The following is a 17,253-nucleotide window of genomic DNA, read 5'->3' on the forward strand; positions in this document are numbered from 1 at the left end:
CTTATCTAGTGTAAGGATACTATTGTCCCAAGCTAGCCAACTAAACACACAAATTTTTTTTGGACAAGGACTCTTCCAAATCAAATTGGTGGTCTTACACATGACCCCCCTGGCTAAGGAAATCGTAGAACGATTTGACTGTTTATCTTCCATTTGCCGTAATACTCCACTTTTTGCTATCTCTCAACCCATGTGTGTTTGGGACACTGCTACTTGAGAGACCAATTGTAGAGTGAGTCCCGTCTACGAACCAAGGAGATTGTAACAAATGATCCAGATTTTGAACTGTATCAAAGGGGCGATTGGAGAGGGTGAACTGCTCTGGCTAAAGGAACATTGGCGCATGATTCTCCACCCATTTATCAAGCCAAAAAAGAGTCCCCATTGTGCACAATTGAAGAAATACAATTTTCTAAAAGGCAGGAAGACATTGTAAAAGGTCATTCCAGATAAACGACCTTCTTTGTTGGGGCGATTATAGAAATTCCAATGCGGGAGAATTTTGAAAATAATTATAAAGAATTATCTCCTTTTCCACATCAAGGTACTCTAGTGATCATTTTCGAAAGTGGATAAATGTGGCATGGAATGATTATGTTTTTAGTAAATGGAATAATGATGTTGCTTAAGATTTTTTCATTAGACGTAGATCAAGAATAAGAATCTAGCTGCACAATAAGTTACATGGCAAATCCATTTGATGTGAAACATTCTTAACCTTGAGAACAAAATTCAATCAAGAGTGATCAATATTCAAATGTTTATATTATTTTATATTTAATATTCGATAGATAGAATAAAATTTTATTACATTTTGTTGATATCATATATGTGTATTTAATATATTTTTTTTTAACCAAGAATAATTTTATCTTTTAGTTGTATTATAACTTGATAAATTTTTTAATGTATCAAACTGACACAATGTTTAGAAACTAAAATTTTAGGATTATAATGAGTTTGAATCAACATCAAACTTGTTGACAAGGATATTAATCTTATTTTATTTTATTTTATTATTTTTTAATAAATATGGATAAACCATAATTCTTGTAAGAAAAAACATAATTTTTAATATCTCATTTAAATGGTAAATAAGTTATCAATCTCATATTATAGAGGCGATTTATTTTCCAGTTTGTCAATTGTTAGAATCAATAAAAATTATTGATGGTTTTTCAAAATTTATCCCAATATTAATTGGACTTAAGATTACAAATTTAGAATTAGATCATGTTTATCTTAAGATTAAGACTTTTGCTTTATATACCACCATTAAAAGAAGAATAAGACTTGGGACTTGAGATGATGTTGGTGAGAATGATATTCTTTTGTATTGTAAAAGCAAGGTCTACATTAACACTTAAGAGAGAATTTAGACGCAACTGAAAGAAGACAAGATTTTAATTGTGATGGGAAAAAATGTGTGCTTTATTTGAAGTCAATTGGTGAGTAGGCTCTTTCTCATCTATATTTAATACGGCACGTCATCAGTGACGTACATCAAACAGAGAGGGACTTCTACCATTAATAATAAATGTCTTCTTTTATTTTTGTTAGCAAGTTGAGAAAGATATGCGCCAATGGTGTTTTAAATATATATATAAATTGATAAACCACTGCTTGAGGAGTTTCAAATATTTTTAATGATATTTTTCTTCTTCTTTTTTCCGGTTTTTAATATGTTTTGATATTACTTTTTTTTTTTTAAAGGGTTTATAAAAAGACAACTAGATATAAATTAGTTTCAATTACTTATCGATTTTTAATGGCTTATTAACTAGATTAGGTGTCACATAGAGCAGTGAAAATCTGTTACATGAAAATTTACAAGAGCCATATTGAGCTAATTAATAAATCCTTATAAATTCTCTTATTATGCAATTCTTAAAAAAAACAATATAATTCATTTCACAGGAGGCCGACGAGAACCCATTCGAACAATCTTGTAAATAATACCTAGGTGCAATAACACTACTAAAAACAATACTGTGAACAATGCCTTTAACACCAGACCAAGTAAGTGTTGGCATCTTACTATTATTCTCTCTTTTGTTTTTTGTTTTTTTTTCTAGATTTTATATTTTTCATATTTGTTTTATTTTTTATTTTTTATAACTATAAATAAATCATAATCCTCAACTATTATTGGGAGAGGGAGGTAAACCTTCCATCTCTCCCATCCATGAGAAATGGGTTGTAGCTATTACATTGTGATTTTGTGAAGGTGATTCATACTTATTTATTTATTTTAATACTTTTTAGTTCTAGAAAATATACTTTATCTTGTATTTTTACTTATTTATTTTTTATATTCTTCTTTGATTCCCCTCTCTAATTATTCAAGGATGTAGGAATTTTAAGCAGCAGATGGATGAGGTTCATAACATAATACACTCATTCAATGCATATATTCACTGTATTTTTAAACATATAAACAGAATCTTTAAACAAATATTCTTAATTTCTAAAAAAAATGAACTAGATCTTTTTGGAAAAAAAAAAAAAACTAAATCTATAAATAGATGGATCATCTCCACTTTCCAGAAACACAAGCTCCTTTATTAAAACGAAATCATTTGTTAAGCTCATGGACTTGGAAGCTTTTGTTGAGCCCTTTTAAGAATATCCATGGATTACTAAAGACCAAGTGGTTTGTTAATAGTCCACAGATTACTAATGATTGTGTATGGGTGCACGGCTTTACTTTTCTTAGTGACCTAACCGCTCATCTTGACAAATATATATATATATATATATAACTAAATCAAGTGTTCACATGATTATAATATTTACATTTATCATGGCCGCATATACTGATATACATGGGTTTTTTTTTGTTCCTTAATTCTCTTAAAACAGACAGTTTTGTTTCAAAACAAAATAAATTTTTAAATTTAAATCTTAAATAACCATATCTTATTATATTAAACCTAAATAACATCACGTGATTATATTAAATCTTTTTTTTAAAAAAAAAATCCCAAAAACATAAAACTGAAAATAAGGAATATTTTTGTATGGAAATAGTTACTATAGATTTATTTCAATTATAATTCAATGTCAAAGTTTTGGTCAACCTACTTCATGAATATTCATAAGGTGTACTGATGCATCAAACGGTCCAAAACCATACCTGAAACCATTTGCCAAAAATTCCTTCCACCTATTTAAAAAATAAGCACAATTCATCTCCACAAGTTTAGTTGATTCCGTGCTTGTTTTTCAGTGTTCTTTATACTGTTTTAATGCAAAATCCCCAAATGAAGAGTTGGAGTAAATAATTAGGGGAGAATCAGCAATGTTTGATGATAAATAATAACGCTACATTCATCCTATCAGGTTTGAGGAATACCATCCTCAAATGGTGATAAATATGCAATCCAGAAAAATAATGACCAGAATTCTGATCATGTTCTAAGCTTCTTTCCTTGTTATCCTGAAATTCAGAAATTAATAGTCTTAGAACATCAATAAATACTCTCTTATATAAAGGTCAGAACTGCATGATATCAATAAAATGATAGTACAAAAAGGACAATGTTTGTTACCTGAAACAGTAGATACCAAGGGCAGTGGTGATTTCATGGATAACTGATGTTGCAAAATGCAAGTAAAGTCCGACTGTTTCGATGGACAAAGTATTAAGTATCTTGAAACATATCATAAAAGAATTATTCTAGATCAAAAGTCATGCGAAGTTTTACCTGTGTATACGCAATATAGGAGGAGAACTAGACCCTCATCCACTAATGGAACTCTGCAAACAGAACATGTGTTGCGACTTGTGAGTGAAGAGAAGAATACGCCAGTCAAATAATAAGCGAAAAGAAGTTTACCCATCATTGAGCTTAGCAGTCAGTGCATTCGCAATAGCAAGGGGTAGATATAGCAAGGACTGTTGTCAAAACCATTAGCTAGTTGAGTCACAATGAATTTTTAAAGAAAAGTTGGTGATTAGGTAGGATGGAAGTATGTACCATGCACATTCCGGTTTTCAAGCCTTTTGGTTCGTCACACAGGTGGGCTAGAATCATTCTTCCCTGTCAGCGGACAAATATCAAAGGTGTTAGCTCATGCGACAATGAGCATAAAGTTGGTTTTTCTTAGTATCAGATACTAAAAGATCAAGGATATAACAACTTCAAAGTATTCCTAGATTAAAATGATAAATAGATGTACATATATATATATCATATTATCAAATATCAAGACCATGAATGAGGAAATTTTGTCTATTGCAAAAATAATTACTTTCAGCATATATTGTTAAGAAAGCACATCTTTAAGAAAAATAACAAAAATAAAAACAAACTAAAAGAGAAACATGTTAATGGTGTTGTGGGCTATCATTTTATGTGTATATCACGTAACTAAAGTGATACTAGTAAATGCAACGTCAATTGAAGCAGCAGTTAGCTTACCACTAGAAACCCAAATGCAAATCCAGTACCAATAATAACCAAATGGGGATGGTTCTGCATAATATCAGAAGGAGACAGAAATGACCTGCAAGGGAACATTAATGTGCTCAGATAACCTCTAAAAATTTCTAGTTGAAAATACAGGGGGTGTGATCATGGTACATGGGAAAAGACTCCATACCAAATAAGTACTCCAGCCATGAGTACACAAAATGGAAAGAGCTGTCCACAAGGAAAAAGAGTGTCAAAAAATCCGAACAGTGAAAATGTAGCACATGCTGGCCAGAACTTCCATTACCATTGCTAGAGCCAACAACATGCTTCCCTTTCTTGCCTGGACAACCTTATGGACATTGCCAATACTGAAAAAAATAGAATATCACTATTCACAGCTATAACCAGAGGCAAACGATAAGTGAGAAAGAAATGCATCACTAGAAAAGAGAAATAAGCAAAATGGATAGTTGCATATGGTAAAAGAAAAACATTTTCAGCTAAAAAAGGTCAGAACAGTGCAACAAAATTCACACTATATACATATGGGTTTTTTTTCCTATATGCCTTGAGCCCACATCCAATTGACATTTGAATAAAAATATTTTTGTGAAATGACCAGAAAAAAACCTAGGCCCTTGAAGGTAGAAATCATTTTCAAGATTTTTCATACAAGACTTAAGATTTTAGAAATTACATATAATTGCCTAAAACAGAATGTAGCTTGTCATGGATTTATGCATTGAAATCCATCTAGTTATGGAAATAGTATAATAAAGACAAAAAAAATAATCCTATACGAGTTCTAAATCGTTATTTGAAATCATAAAAAAAATACTACTCTAATAAGTTAGTGTGTTAAACATCCGATCATGGATGAAGAATAAATTTCAAAGAGAATAACACATGTAAAGTCCACAATATCTGAAGTTGAACTTACTTGGACCCAATAGTGGGGAGTACAGCAAAAGCAATCATTAAGAACAGCACAACATCATAGAACGGGATTTCTGATGATAACAACGATGAATCAGAAATTACTTTATGCAAAGCCGCATTAACAATTATATGAGTAAATAATAACAGTTACCCAAGACTTAAAAATAAGCATACTTCATAGAATTTGAAGGGAAATATGCAACTTTTGAGTTGGCTGATTAAATAAATTGTTATTCTTGGGCAAACTTGAGCTGGAATTTAGATTTTAAAAAAAATGATAAAGATGGATAGTGTCTAAAGGATACTGTCTAACCACTGCTTTGGCACCTTCCCCATACAAATATTAGAGAGCAAGGTCAATATTAGAACAAAATTATTCTACCATCCAACTATCCATCAGAGTCATAATACCTATACAATGAGACAATCATACTTGCACCAAAATATTGAAAATGAATCCCTTCCCCCAACACATGCATATTTACACTATGATTATGGTTGCAGAACAATGCCACTTCATGTTTCCAGTTATTACATGCATGCGCCTAAATAGCTTCAAATGGATCTAGTGGATAATTTACCAGGAATGACAGGCACCCAATACAAAAAAGGGATCGACTTTCTGAAGTCTTGTGCCCACCACTGAGCTCCTGATAACACACGCATGCACACCAAAAAACATGTCAAATATATTGTGCATGGAGCACAAAAACCCATTAATACAAAATTCTAATTAAATAATGAGAATGAGAGTGTATCCACATACCCAAAAAGAATGTAAGAAAATGACACACGTAGATCAGCATCAGACCTTCAGTTGGTCCATTTACTATAGGAAGAATTAATGTATTGGTGAAAAAGCTGAAATTAAACAAAATGTGTTAAATAGATAATCAAGTATAACAATCCAAGCATAATAAATTTTTGCAAACAAAAATCATTTAAATCGACTGTTAAGCATGCATGAATCATGATATATCCCATTGCAAACAGCATTATGTGATGAATATTAATCAAAAAGAGGATATAACCCAAAGAAACAAAATTTGAAATATGTTGATAGTCAGACAACACCAAACAGTCATGGTGACAGAAAATAAAGGACAGATGGATTTGACATTGCTTTTTGCTTTTTGAGAAGACAAACACTCCATCTTAGGATGATATGGTAGCAATCTCTGGCTACAAAACTCAGGTTCTGCAAATGCTATTTAAGGTTGCAATCATGAGCAGCAGCTTATCAGATGGAGAAAAGATGTTTCACACAGATGCACACTACCAATCATAGATAGTTGGAGCAACATGTGCAACCATGAACCTGACTGTAATATGGAGTTAAATCATATTCCTGAAATAGCCACTTTACAGAACCCAAGCGTATGGGATGTTGTCCACAAGATGCAAAATAAATAGCACATAAACAGTTTTCACATTCTAGTTCATGTATCCCACAACATCTTGTTAATTCAATAAGGCTGCAATACATATAAAGCCATGCTTCTTACAAAAATTCAAACTGTTAAATACTTACCTATAAGTGCACTAAAGCTTTCCTATTCCCCTGAATCCCTACAACACCAGCACTCAAATTTTACCACAACACACCATTACAGCATGCAATCCTACATCCCATCATACACCAAGTCACTACATTATAGTCCACTACAAACAATTAACTGAAGCAATTCTTGTTGCCAGCGGCAAACAAATCTTTGCTCACGAAGGAAGTTTGAAGAGAATCTAAAAGAAATCTCCCACTAGTAAAATAGTTTAAAAAGAAGTCAGGGACTTATAAAGTGAATGCAGATGTAAATTTGCTCATAAGCTTTCACTAAAAGCTTGAATGTATGAGGAACTATGGAAAAAGTGATGAACATGAAAGTGTCAAGAAAGAAACCCAATGAAACAATATATTCTTAAAGAAATGACTATTAATAGTTAGCATTGACATGACTACTGAAACAAAACAAGCGCATAACTCACTGCTCCCATGTGGCAAAGTAGAAGGGTACAGCTGAAATCACCCAAAACCAGAAAGATGTTCTCCCACACATGGCAGTGCTCCCAAAGGCCATTGACTCAAACTGAATAACAGCAGATCAACATCTCAAGAGAAGTTCAACATAAGCAGCAAAAATAAACACAGCAAACATGACTGAGAATATACCGCACATGCAAGAGCATCACAACCTGCAAACAAAATTCAAGATGATCAGCAGAAGTTTTCAAGGCTTTGTTTTAAATCCACACAAACACTACAAAGGAAATCACCATGGTCGAAAAGCTCCCCTAGTGGACTTGATGAATTTGTACGCCTTGCTTGCTTACCATCAACAGCATCAAAAGTCTAAGACAAACACAAGTAGAAACCTTTATAAGAGAAAGTATAACAAGTAGCCAAAGAAGGAAACATCTCCAATAAGCATCTTAGGTTAGAAAACCTTTATTATCATCGAATTTTGGCATCTTAAGGAATGTAGAACCTTTATAAGATGCCATACTTATGTTTTACTCATTAGATTAACAATTACATGTAGAAATAGAATGGATACCTCAGTGACCAATCTTTGCCGCCATCAGGATGCCAATTGAACTTAAATAGAATGACTTAGCAAGTGAATGGTCACAAGCATAGCTTGTTGGACTGTCATGTGCATTTGTTTATTGCACTTCATTTCACATGAGTTCACATATGAGACTGTTCATAAACTATGGTTTTCATGATTGCTTAACAACATCACAAGTTATAAGTAACTTATATCAGTTTGAAGCAAGCATGCCAAGATAGAGCAACTGACAGAGCATTATTTTAAATTAAACTAGGATACTCTGTTCTAGCAATTATTGGTAAATTATTTCGAACGAACCTGATACAGGAAAAGGAGCAATCCATGAGCAAGGTGAACCCATCGTGGTGGAGCTGTGTCTAAATGAGGTGAATATATCTGCAAGCAATTAAAACATCTATAAATTTCAATGAAATACATTTTGTAATAATAGAAAAAAAATAGATACAACAAAAACAGTGAAGGCAAAGAGAACTATTGAGGAAGACGGTATTCTAGACATATTTGCAGTCACATATGAATAAATGAACGGATTCAGAATAATTTGTATCAACACTGCATGTATGATTGAAGTAGAAAGCTACAAGCATCAATATTCATAGATCACACAAGGAGGCAGTCATTCAACTCTCACTTAAGTCTATGAAGCAAAAGTCATAAAAAAAACTTGTATCCCCAAACAGGTTAACTCAAACAAACATTACATCAAAATGCAAGCAAAGCAGACTAGGTTACTTCGATACAAAAATGCAGCATGCGATTACTTCTATATATAAGGCAAATAAAAAAAAAATAAAAATAAAAAAAGTTGATGAGCACTGGATACTCACATAACCAAGAAGAGCTGATGCCACTAGAAACAGAAAGCCTGTAAGTGTGATCTGGAAAGGAGATCAATTATATTAGTATATCATTTTAAAAAGATGATTATTCAGCATGTTTACACAAGGCAATGGAGGAAATGAGTTCTTACCATGTTCGGTCTGGTTCACAGTAACCGCAATAAGACATGCACAAACAAGAAAAACACAAGAATCACCCAATTAAGCCTAACTCCATACAATGCATAAAGGAGTAACAGCTATTATCAAATATAGCAGGGCATAGGCCAAAGTAAATATACATGTTGAAGCACTTTCTCAAGAATATGCTGATTCAAATCTATCACCAAAAGACCAAAAGAAAAGACCCAATTCAAGAATCCAAAAAGCTACTTACTTTGAGTCGGCGTAAAGAAGAAGCTGATCAATTCGAGCATAAAAAAAGAACAAAAATCAAATCAACCAGTTTGCAGAAATGGAGAATCCCAGAAAACTTACGGCATCCAAAGAGGAAAGAGAGTAACGCAACGGCTCCAAAAGGGCTGCAAGACATACTTGGCCAAAAGAGAATTATCAACCCCGCTATACTTATACTTGTGCAGCGTCGCAACTCCATGGTGACCTATATATCCCATCCCCTGCTCATAAAAAATTCCTGTTTTTCAGACAACAAAACTAGGCAAAAATCATGAAATTCCCCAACAAATTAGAAAACCAGAAACCACATTACAAAAAAAGATGAAAACTGATAGATCAAAAGGAAAGAGAAGCATAGAAAGCTTACCAGAACCACAGGGATCAATCGAACAAGCGAAAAACGGAGATCAGATCACGCCCGAAAGAGGGAAAGAGAATGGATCAAAAGAAGCGGAATGGATCTCAAGGAGGAATGGAAAAGAGGAAGAGATCGATTATTGGGAAGCAGAGGATCTCGAAGTGCGAGAGAGTAGAGGGAGGGAGGGAGGGAGATGCTTCCAACCCTACGCTCTCGCTCGAGGCCTTTTCATTCGCGTTTGAGAGACTCATGAGAAAGCGTCTTTTGAGGAGGCTTGCTTTGCGCCGGTGGCATCACCGTAATTATCATTGGATTCCAGGGCTAAATTATTATTATGAATGAAAACCGTAAGGTTCTATGGCGGTTTCCTTGTTGTCTGGACTAGCATGGATGACGACACGGCCATTTGATATGGTGCAACCCAGTCAGACCATGAATTAATTGGGTCTGTCTTGGTAGAATGCCCTAAATGGTTCTTCTACTTGGTCACTCTACTTTTTTAGTCTCTCTCTAAAATACTCCCAATTAATCCATCTACTCTTAAAAATAAAACCACTTAATCTTTTTTACACTCGAAAATGACCCAACTAATCCCTCTTTCAAACGTCAAAAATTAGCCATTTTCGAGTAAAGGGACTATTTGAGATTTTTAAGATAGAAATAAAATGACAGAGTGATCTTAAATAAAGAGACCAATTCAAATATTATACCGTCAGTTTTTTATCTGCTTCATAATATTCTTTGAATAAATAAAAGTAAAAATCAATAATTTAATCTAATTATTTTACGAGTGTTGACTTTAATCATTTCATAAAAAAATTTAAAAAAATAATTACAATTAAAAAAATTTTATGAACATTTACTTTGCTCTACATCGAGGGAACGTGTATATGAGGAGGGTGAGGCTAATTTTTCTGTTGGCCGATTTTTGAGAATGTGAATCTCATTTGTCTTTTATATTTTGTCTATTTATTTTTTTATCATAAAATAATAAAAAAATATATATTTTTGAAATAAATTAGTAAGATTAATGTACATTTATAATGGAGAAGTAATTTCAAATTAAAGTTCCTAACACAAAGCTTTTTTTATTTGTCCACATTCATAATTAATTGTCTTAAAAAGTGTAAAATAGTACCATTTTCTTCTTAAATAAATACAAATTAAGAATATTTGTTGGGCAAACAAATAAATTAATCATCTAAAATAGGTATCGGTCAAACTTATCTTATTAAAAGTCACACCAACCAAGCACATTAATTTAAGATGTTTATCATCTAATGAGACCGTAATCTTAAACGTTTAGGTGTCCTCTTTAAAAAAAAAAAAATCCTTTTATAAAGTTTAAGAAAGGTGTTCATGCAAGCATTATAATTTATTCAAGTTTTCCGGGTTTCAATAATACTTTTTTTTATAGCAATGATCAGGACAACAGTGGACATATAAACAAAAGTAACATGACAGGGCACACTCTTAAAGCCGTATAGCTTGCAAATACCTATATATTAAAATGAGAAGGCAACTAGAAAAAGAAGCCGCAAAGACTGCTGACCTTTTATGTGCAAATTGACGCCTGTTGGTGGGATGAAAACAATGTCAGACTTTAGTGAGAAAGATAAAGAAAAATATCACTTTTTATGAGTGGAAAAAAATAATATCACTTTTAGTATTTCTGATATTTATTTATTAAAATATAAAAATAAAATATAATACTTCAGGTGTTAATAGAATTCTAAATTCAAAAAATAAAACTTTAGAAGAAAAAAAATAAAAAATTTGTATGGATTAGCTCACTTCGTCTCATTTTTGTTAAAAATTACTTGAAATAAATTTAATTTAAAATCTACTCCAATCAATCATAAACAAAAAAAAAATACCATTTTTTCTACGTCAGGAAAAAAAAAACATTGAAAGTGAAATAATAATAATAATAATAATAATAATCTGACCACTTACTCTCACTTTTCCGGTTCATCCAAAATTAACGCCCCTAAACCTTCTTTTACATATTCAGCAATCTCATAAAAAAATAAAAAAAAATAAATAATAAATAAAAAAAGTCAAAAGCAGGACTTGTTAAAGGCAAATGCAAGGTAGTGCATAGGTGAGAATGGACAACTTTTTCACTGCAAGATAAATACAACTAATGTAATAAAAGTAAATTATTTTTTGAAGGAGAAAGAGGAAATGTACTCTGAGAAAAAGTCTGACAAAATATGGACAATAAGCCGCAACTTCTTAAACACGCGGAAAATGAGAAACAATAAAAACAATAGAAGGTCACTCATGGACAAGAATATATACTTACATTTTTAAAAGCATAAGATACTAACACTAGGCCATTTGGAAGTAGTAGAGTTCTCCGTCATCAACCATAAATAATAAATAAAAAATAAACTCTAAAGACCTGATTATGATAAACCATGCAACAATAACAAATCACTCAGCCACCAACCATAAACAAACTTCTTAAACATGATTAAAAAAATGAGAAACCATAAAACAATACAAAAACACTCACGGATGTAGGGGTACCCAAAAGTGCATTAAAAACGCACAAGATGTCATCAGTATGCAAATTGGGAGTTATATTCTCTCTTACCAACCATAACTCTATTCCTGCATGATTTATTATCAATCGGTTCATTTTGTTTAATACTATGAAAGCACAAATACCTCTCATCTTTAGTGCAAGCAAATTGTAAGTCGTGTGTTTGATTTGTTTGAAAAATCTAAGGTAACAGAAAATGAAGTTATGGTTGGCAACAGAGAAGCTTTCATCAATGACTGCCGATCATGACTGGTAACAGGGGATGAATCATCAAGGAATGAAAGTATGGTTAAAAGCCGATTGATAATAAAGCTTTAACCTCTTTCTCCACAGGATTAAAGAGTAGAAAAGAGATCACCTTCAGGAGGGAAACAGTGTCCTCATAAACTTATAAATGACAAACTTGGCAGAAAGGGTGAAGAAAAATCATTAACCCTACCATATGAACTTAAAATATCCAATTCAGCTTCTATCTAATATTTCTTTTTGGTAATATGAAGTTATAATGAGACCACCACAATGTTCACTTCTAAAAGATATGCCATTCTCCTTGCGCCAAAAAGGATGACGAAAACTAAATACACCCCTAATGATTACATAAATCAACAAAAAGAATTCTGAACAAGTAATTTCCATAAAACACATAAATCAACAAGTTCGATCCACAGAAATTCCTTGAGCATATATGGCTAAATTTGTAACAGCCTAATACATTCATAATTGCAGGGCCAACTTAAGTCATTGTAATAGTGTTAGCTGCAAAAATACAATGAAAGAAAATGCAACAGCACACACAAGTACAGAGATTGAAGGATGAAGAACATCACATCTCCACAACAATTCTATATCATGCAGCATAAGCTGCATAACAACAAACTTTAGAATAAAGAAACAGCGCGAACAACAAGGAAGAAGGGCTTTGGATAACACAACACATACATAACAAAGGAATATCCATCAATAATTTCATACATGGATCAAACCAAACCGAAAAGAATCTGAACTATCAAGTCAGATATGTTTCTTGCAGTGTTCATCATTGTAAAGAATCACTTTCAATGCTCTTATCACAAAATACAAGCAAATCATAAGTTAATCGCTACACCAAAAATCCTAAATGAATTCATCCAGGTTTATATTATGAACATGCATGCGATTATTAATACAACCAACTCACAATGCAAAACCATTGTTTTACATCGAAAATATATCTCTATCTAACAACAAATCACCTCATCATGAAACCCAATTCGATCACATACATAGCATTTTATCCAAAGTTTGTAAAAATGGAGAAAAAAAGCAGCAGCTTAGAGAATCCATAGATTGATAAGAGCAACATACATCACCTCGCCGATCAGATGATGTAATCCGACCACTCAGAGATGAACGAGGTGTGATCCATGGACTCCCCAGGCACGTCCTCGAGCTTCGACGGAGCCTCCTTCCCTCCAATCAGCCTCGCAGGATTCCCAACCGCAGTGGTCCGTGGAGGCACGTCAATAAGAACGAGAGACCCAGCCCCAATCTTTGCCCCTTCCCCAATCCTCACGTTACCGAGAATCGTGGCCCCGGCGCCGATCAGCACGCCATCCCCAATCTTAGGATGACGATCACCGCCAGCCTTGCCGGTACCGCCAAGGGTGACGTGGTGGAGAATGGAGACGTTGTTGCCAACAACAGCGGTCTCGCCGATGACGACGCCGGTCGCGTGGTCGAGGAGAAGGCCCTTACCGAGGCGGGCAGCGGGGTGGATGTCGACAGAGAAGACATCGGCGACGCGGGAGTGGAGGGCGAGGGCAAGAGGGCGGCGAGACTCAGACCAAAGAGAGTGCGCAACACGGTGAGCCTGGAGAGCGAGAAAGCCCTTGTAATTGAGGAGGCAGTGGGAGAAGGAGACGCAAGCGGGGTCACGGTGGCGGGTGGCGAGAAGGTCAGCGACGGCGGCGGAGAGGAGAGAGGGGAAGGAGGAGAAGGTCTGGAGAAAGAGATCATAGAGAAGGGTGGAGAGGAGGGTGGAGGAGCAGAGCTTGTTGGCGAGGTGGAAGGAGAGAGAGCGAGCAAGAGAGGTGTGAGCGAGGATGGTGGCGTACAAGAAGCTGGCGAGGGCGGGCTCGGAGTCGGCGTCGCGGTGAGCTTCGGCTTTGATCTGGGACCATACCCATGACTCCTCCGAGTCCGATTCCGGTGGAGGGAAGGTTGGGATCTGATGCTCCGCCGGGAATGGCATGGTTGGGAATTATGGTGGGAGGAAGTCCGATATGTGTGTGTGTATGTGTGGAAGTATCACTTTTAAGGAATGGGAGTCAATGTCATTAATTGTTGGATCATTGAAAAATTAATTAAGTGGAATGGAGAAGGGATTGTAAAAAAATTTAAAAAAATACCAATAATCAAGTTTTGATGGTTGAAAAACGCTGCTGCTGATGTATGTAGGGTTGTAAACAAGTCAAAAGCTACTCGAGATCGACTTAGTCAGTACTTGAATTCAATTCGATTTTTCACTAGTCGAGCCAGAACTCGAACTGCTCGTTTATGTTGTCAGTGAAACTCGAGCTCAAACATACTTAGCTCGTGAGGCTCACGAGCCTAAATAAGCTTATATATATAATATTAAATTATTTATATATTAATTACAATATTATATAATTATATAGGCCAAACGTCATCTGCGAACGTTAGAACGTCCACAGATCAGCACAGTAACTTTAATAGGGTTGGACGATTGAGATTGATTCAGTTTATGTGCTAAGATTGATTGGATAGTTCAGATTAAAACACTGTGCATCCCACTTTTTTACTGTGCTTATAAATAGTGTGCAGTGTTTACTGTTCATAGAATGGTGTGCAGCCGTTGGATTGAAATCCAACGGCCCATATCAACGTTCACAGATTACGAATCTCTGAACGTGGGCAGAAGATGCATCCTCAATTATATAACTATATTAAATTACTTATATTATATATATTATCCTAACTCGAGCTCGAGCTCCTTGAGATTTTCAGCGAGCCGAGTTCGAGCACAAAAAAAAATGGCTTGAACGAGCTCGAGCCTTCTAATAATATGTTCGAGCCGAGCTCGATACTCGGCTCGGCTCGGCTCGTTTACAGCCCTAGCTGTGTGTGACTTTTTGAATCTCATGGGATGTGATTAGGGATAGGCAACTGGTCAAGTTTCAGTAGGGTAAAATTGGGCGGTTTATATATTCAGACGGGGTTGGGTTATAATTGGGCTAAATTATTTTGGCCTAAATTTGACCCATATGAATTTCATTACACCTAGGTTCAATCGATCCAGCTAAAAAAATAAGCAGAGTTTTATTTTATTTAATAAAATAATATAAATAAATAAATAAAAATACTTGTACAACATTAATATTTTGTCACATAATTAAATAAATATAATCAAATAAAAAAAACCAAAGTGAAAAAGCACAAATATATATATATATATATTATTTATTTAGTTATTCGGGCCGTGTTGAGTCAGGCTAAAATTTATATGATCAAAACCCAGCTTAAAATTTAATTGGGATTAGGTGTTTAAATCCGACTCAGAGTCAGGTACTTATGGGGATCCCCCAACATTAAAAAAAAAAATTAATCAAAACTATATAATTTGTTATAAAAAAATATCTTAAAAATTATTATAAAATATTTTTTTTCTATAGAATAAAATAAAAATATTGTAAAATTTCACGACCAAAGAAAGAGGAAAAATTAAAAACTTTATAACATATTGGTATAGATATGGATTGTGATTGGCTGAGAGGGGATTATTAGAAAGGATTGTGGAGGATGAGAAGCAACCAATGAAACGGTTTTGTGATTCAAATCTATGATGGGAAAGACATGTGGTTTGTATTTACAGTAGTATTTATTAAGGATTTTGAAAGACGTGTGGCTTCTTTGTGGTGGTATTGAATTGGTGGGATATGATCACAACCATTGGAGATTTTTAGAAAAGGATGGTGGAAGATTGAGACTAATAACAAATCAAGGAGCAACCAACCAAGAGGTTTTGCAATTCTAAGGTAAGGGCCCATCATGCTCACCATTAATGGCGAATTAATGGCTGAGATGTGATGAAGGCTTAGCGACAAGGCAAGCAACTATCAAAGTCACTGTTGGATAAAGAAAGAACAGGCTTCGGTCAAATTAGTAATTTACCTCAAGCTCGTTCCATCAGTTTTATTTCTGGCTGGTCAACTTTCACAACTGTAACGCCAACGACCTACGGGTCTATTGATATACAGGTCACTAATAGAGTTCTCACCGAGTGGTGAGAATTATATTTTCGGCTGAGGGCACATTTTTTAGAGTTGTGAATAGTGATTTGTGAACGAGTGGTTCCAGCGCCCACGTGAGCGCGGCCTCATCTTCAATTGTTTCACCGAAGCTTGTGCACGTTCTTAGGGTCTCTAGTGGGTTCGCCCCGCTCCTCTTCCAAAAACTTTCACAACTTTAACATCACCTTGAACCTACTTCATTTGAATCAGTGCTATTACTACGACAATTATTGTGAAGAGAGATATTCGCGTATTGGAAAGGCCAGTTGCAACAGCTAAACAACGTAGTTTAAAATTCCTCGGTCAACGCACAGGATCAGGTGAGGAGACTTTAACAAAGGCGAGGGTGAGCCATATCTTTGCTCGTTGTATAGTATCCCTGGGTTTTTAAATACCTCCTTATCTTTGCTGTTTTAAAAACCTATTTATCTTTGTTGTTTTATAGATAAATAAGTATAGAAATGCACCAGTTATGGTGACTTAACAACCCTCAGAAGATATCTCAGAAACTAAATCAAGTTAATAAATCCTCCTGTCTTGCAACCCTAGAGGGGAAGAAAATGACATTCTCCCACAGGGGATCCATGAACAGTGAATGAACATCACATCTACAGTATTTATATCACATCTACAATATTTATATAGTATCTTCAGTACTGTCAACCCATGGATTCGACCCTGGGGGTACAGTTCTCTGTTGATGTTTGTATTTTTTTCTCTATTGGACTTTGCCAGTTTTCATTATCAGTAGACTGTTTTATTATTCATTTTTTTCAAAAAATAATTGTCTATTTAAACATGGACTAAACATAAACACTAAGAAATTTGTTCAAATTATAATTACTCATGTTGATTCCTCCGTGATCAAATAACAACAGGAGACACCATTTTGT

General features: G+C 34.4%; 2 protein-coding genes across 2 annotated transcripts; both read right to left on the reverse strand.

Moving 5' to 3' along the window:
* Positions 1 to 3,145: 3,145 nt before the first annotated feature.
* On the reverse strand, positions 3,146 to 9,750 carry LOC120251806 (choline/ethanolaminephosphotransferase 1-like). The gene is made up of 19 exons (XM_039260459.1): positions 9,530 to 9,750; positions 9,244 to 9,383; positions 8,898 to 8,907; positions 8,755 to 8,805; positions 8,225 to 8,302; positions 7,629 to 7,704; positions 7,525 to 7,547; positions 7,341 to 7,441; positions 6,124 to 6,218; positions 5,939 to 6,007; positions 5,359 to 5,428; positions 4,723 to 4,786; positions 4,606 to 4,646; positions 4,425 to 4,509; positions 3,981 to 4,043; positions 3,840 to 3,898; positions 3,708 to 3,760; positions 3,552 to 3,624; positions 3,146 to 3,439 (listed from the first exon to the last, which is right to left on the reverse strand). The coding sequence occupies exons 2-19, from the start codon at positions 9,378 to 9,380 to the stop codon at positions 3,418 to 3,420; spliced, it is 1,170 nt and encodes a 389-aa protein (XP_039116393.1). The 5' UTR covers positions 9,381 to 9,383; positions 9,530 to 9,750; the 3' UTR covers positions 3,146 to 3,417.
* A 3,361-nt stretch (positions 9,751 to 13,111) lies between these two features.
* LOC120251090 (probable serine acetyltransferase 1) lies at positions 13,112 to 14,361 on the reverse strand. Its single transcript, XM_039259630.1, has one exon. It carries the CDS (start codon positions 14,299 to 14,301, stop codon positions 13,429 to 13,431), a length of 873 nt encoding a protein of 290 aa, XP_039115564.1. The 5' UTR covers positions 14,302 to 14,361; the 3' UTR covers positions 13,112 to 13,428.
* Positions 14,362 to 17,253: the final 2,892 nt, after the last annotated feature.

Source organism: Dioscorea cayenensis, chromosome 20 (assembly GCF_009730915.1).
Source record: "Dioscorea cayenensis subsp. rotundata cultivar TDr96_F1 chromosome 20, TDr96_F1_v2_PseudoChromosome.rev07_lg8_w22 25.fasta, whole genome shotgun sequence".
Classification (NCBI taxonomy): domain Eukaryota; kingdom Viridiplantae; phylum Streptophyta; class Magnoliopsida; order Dioscoreales; family Dioscoreaceae; genus Dioscorea; species Dioscorea cayenensis.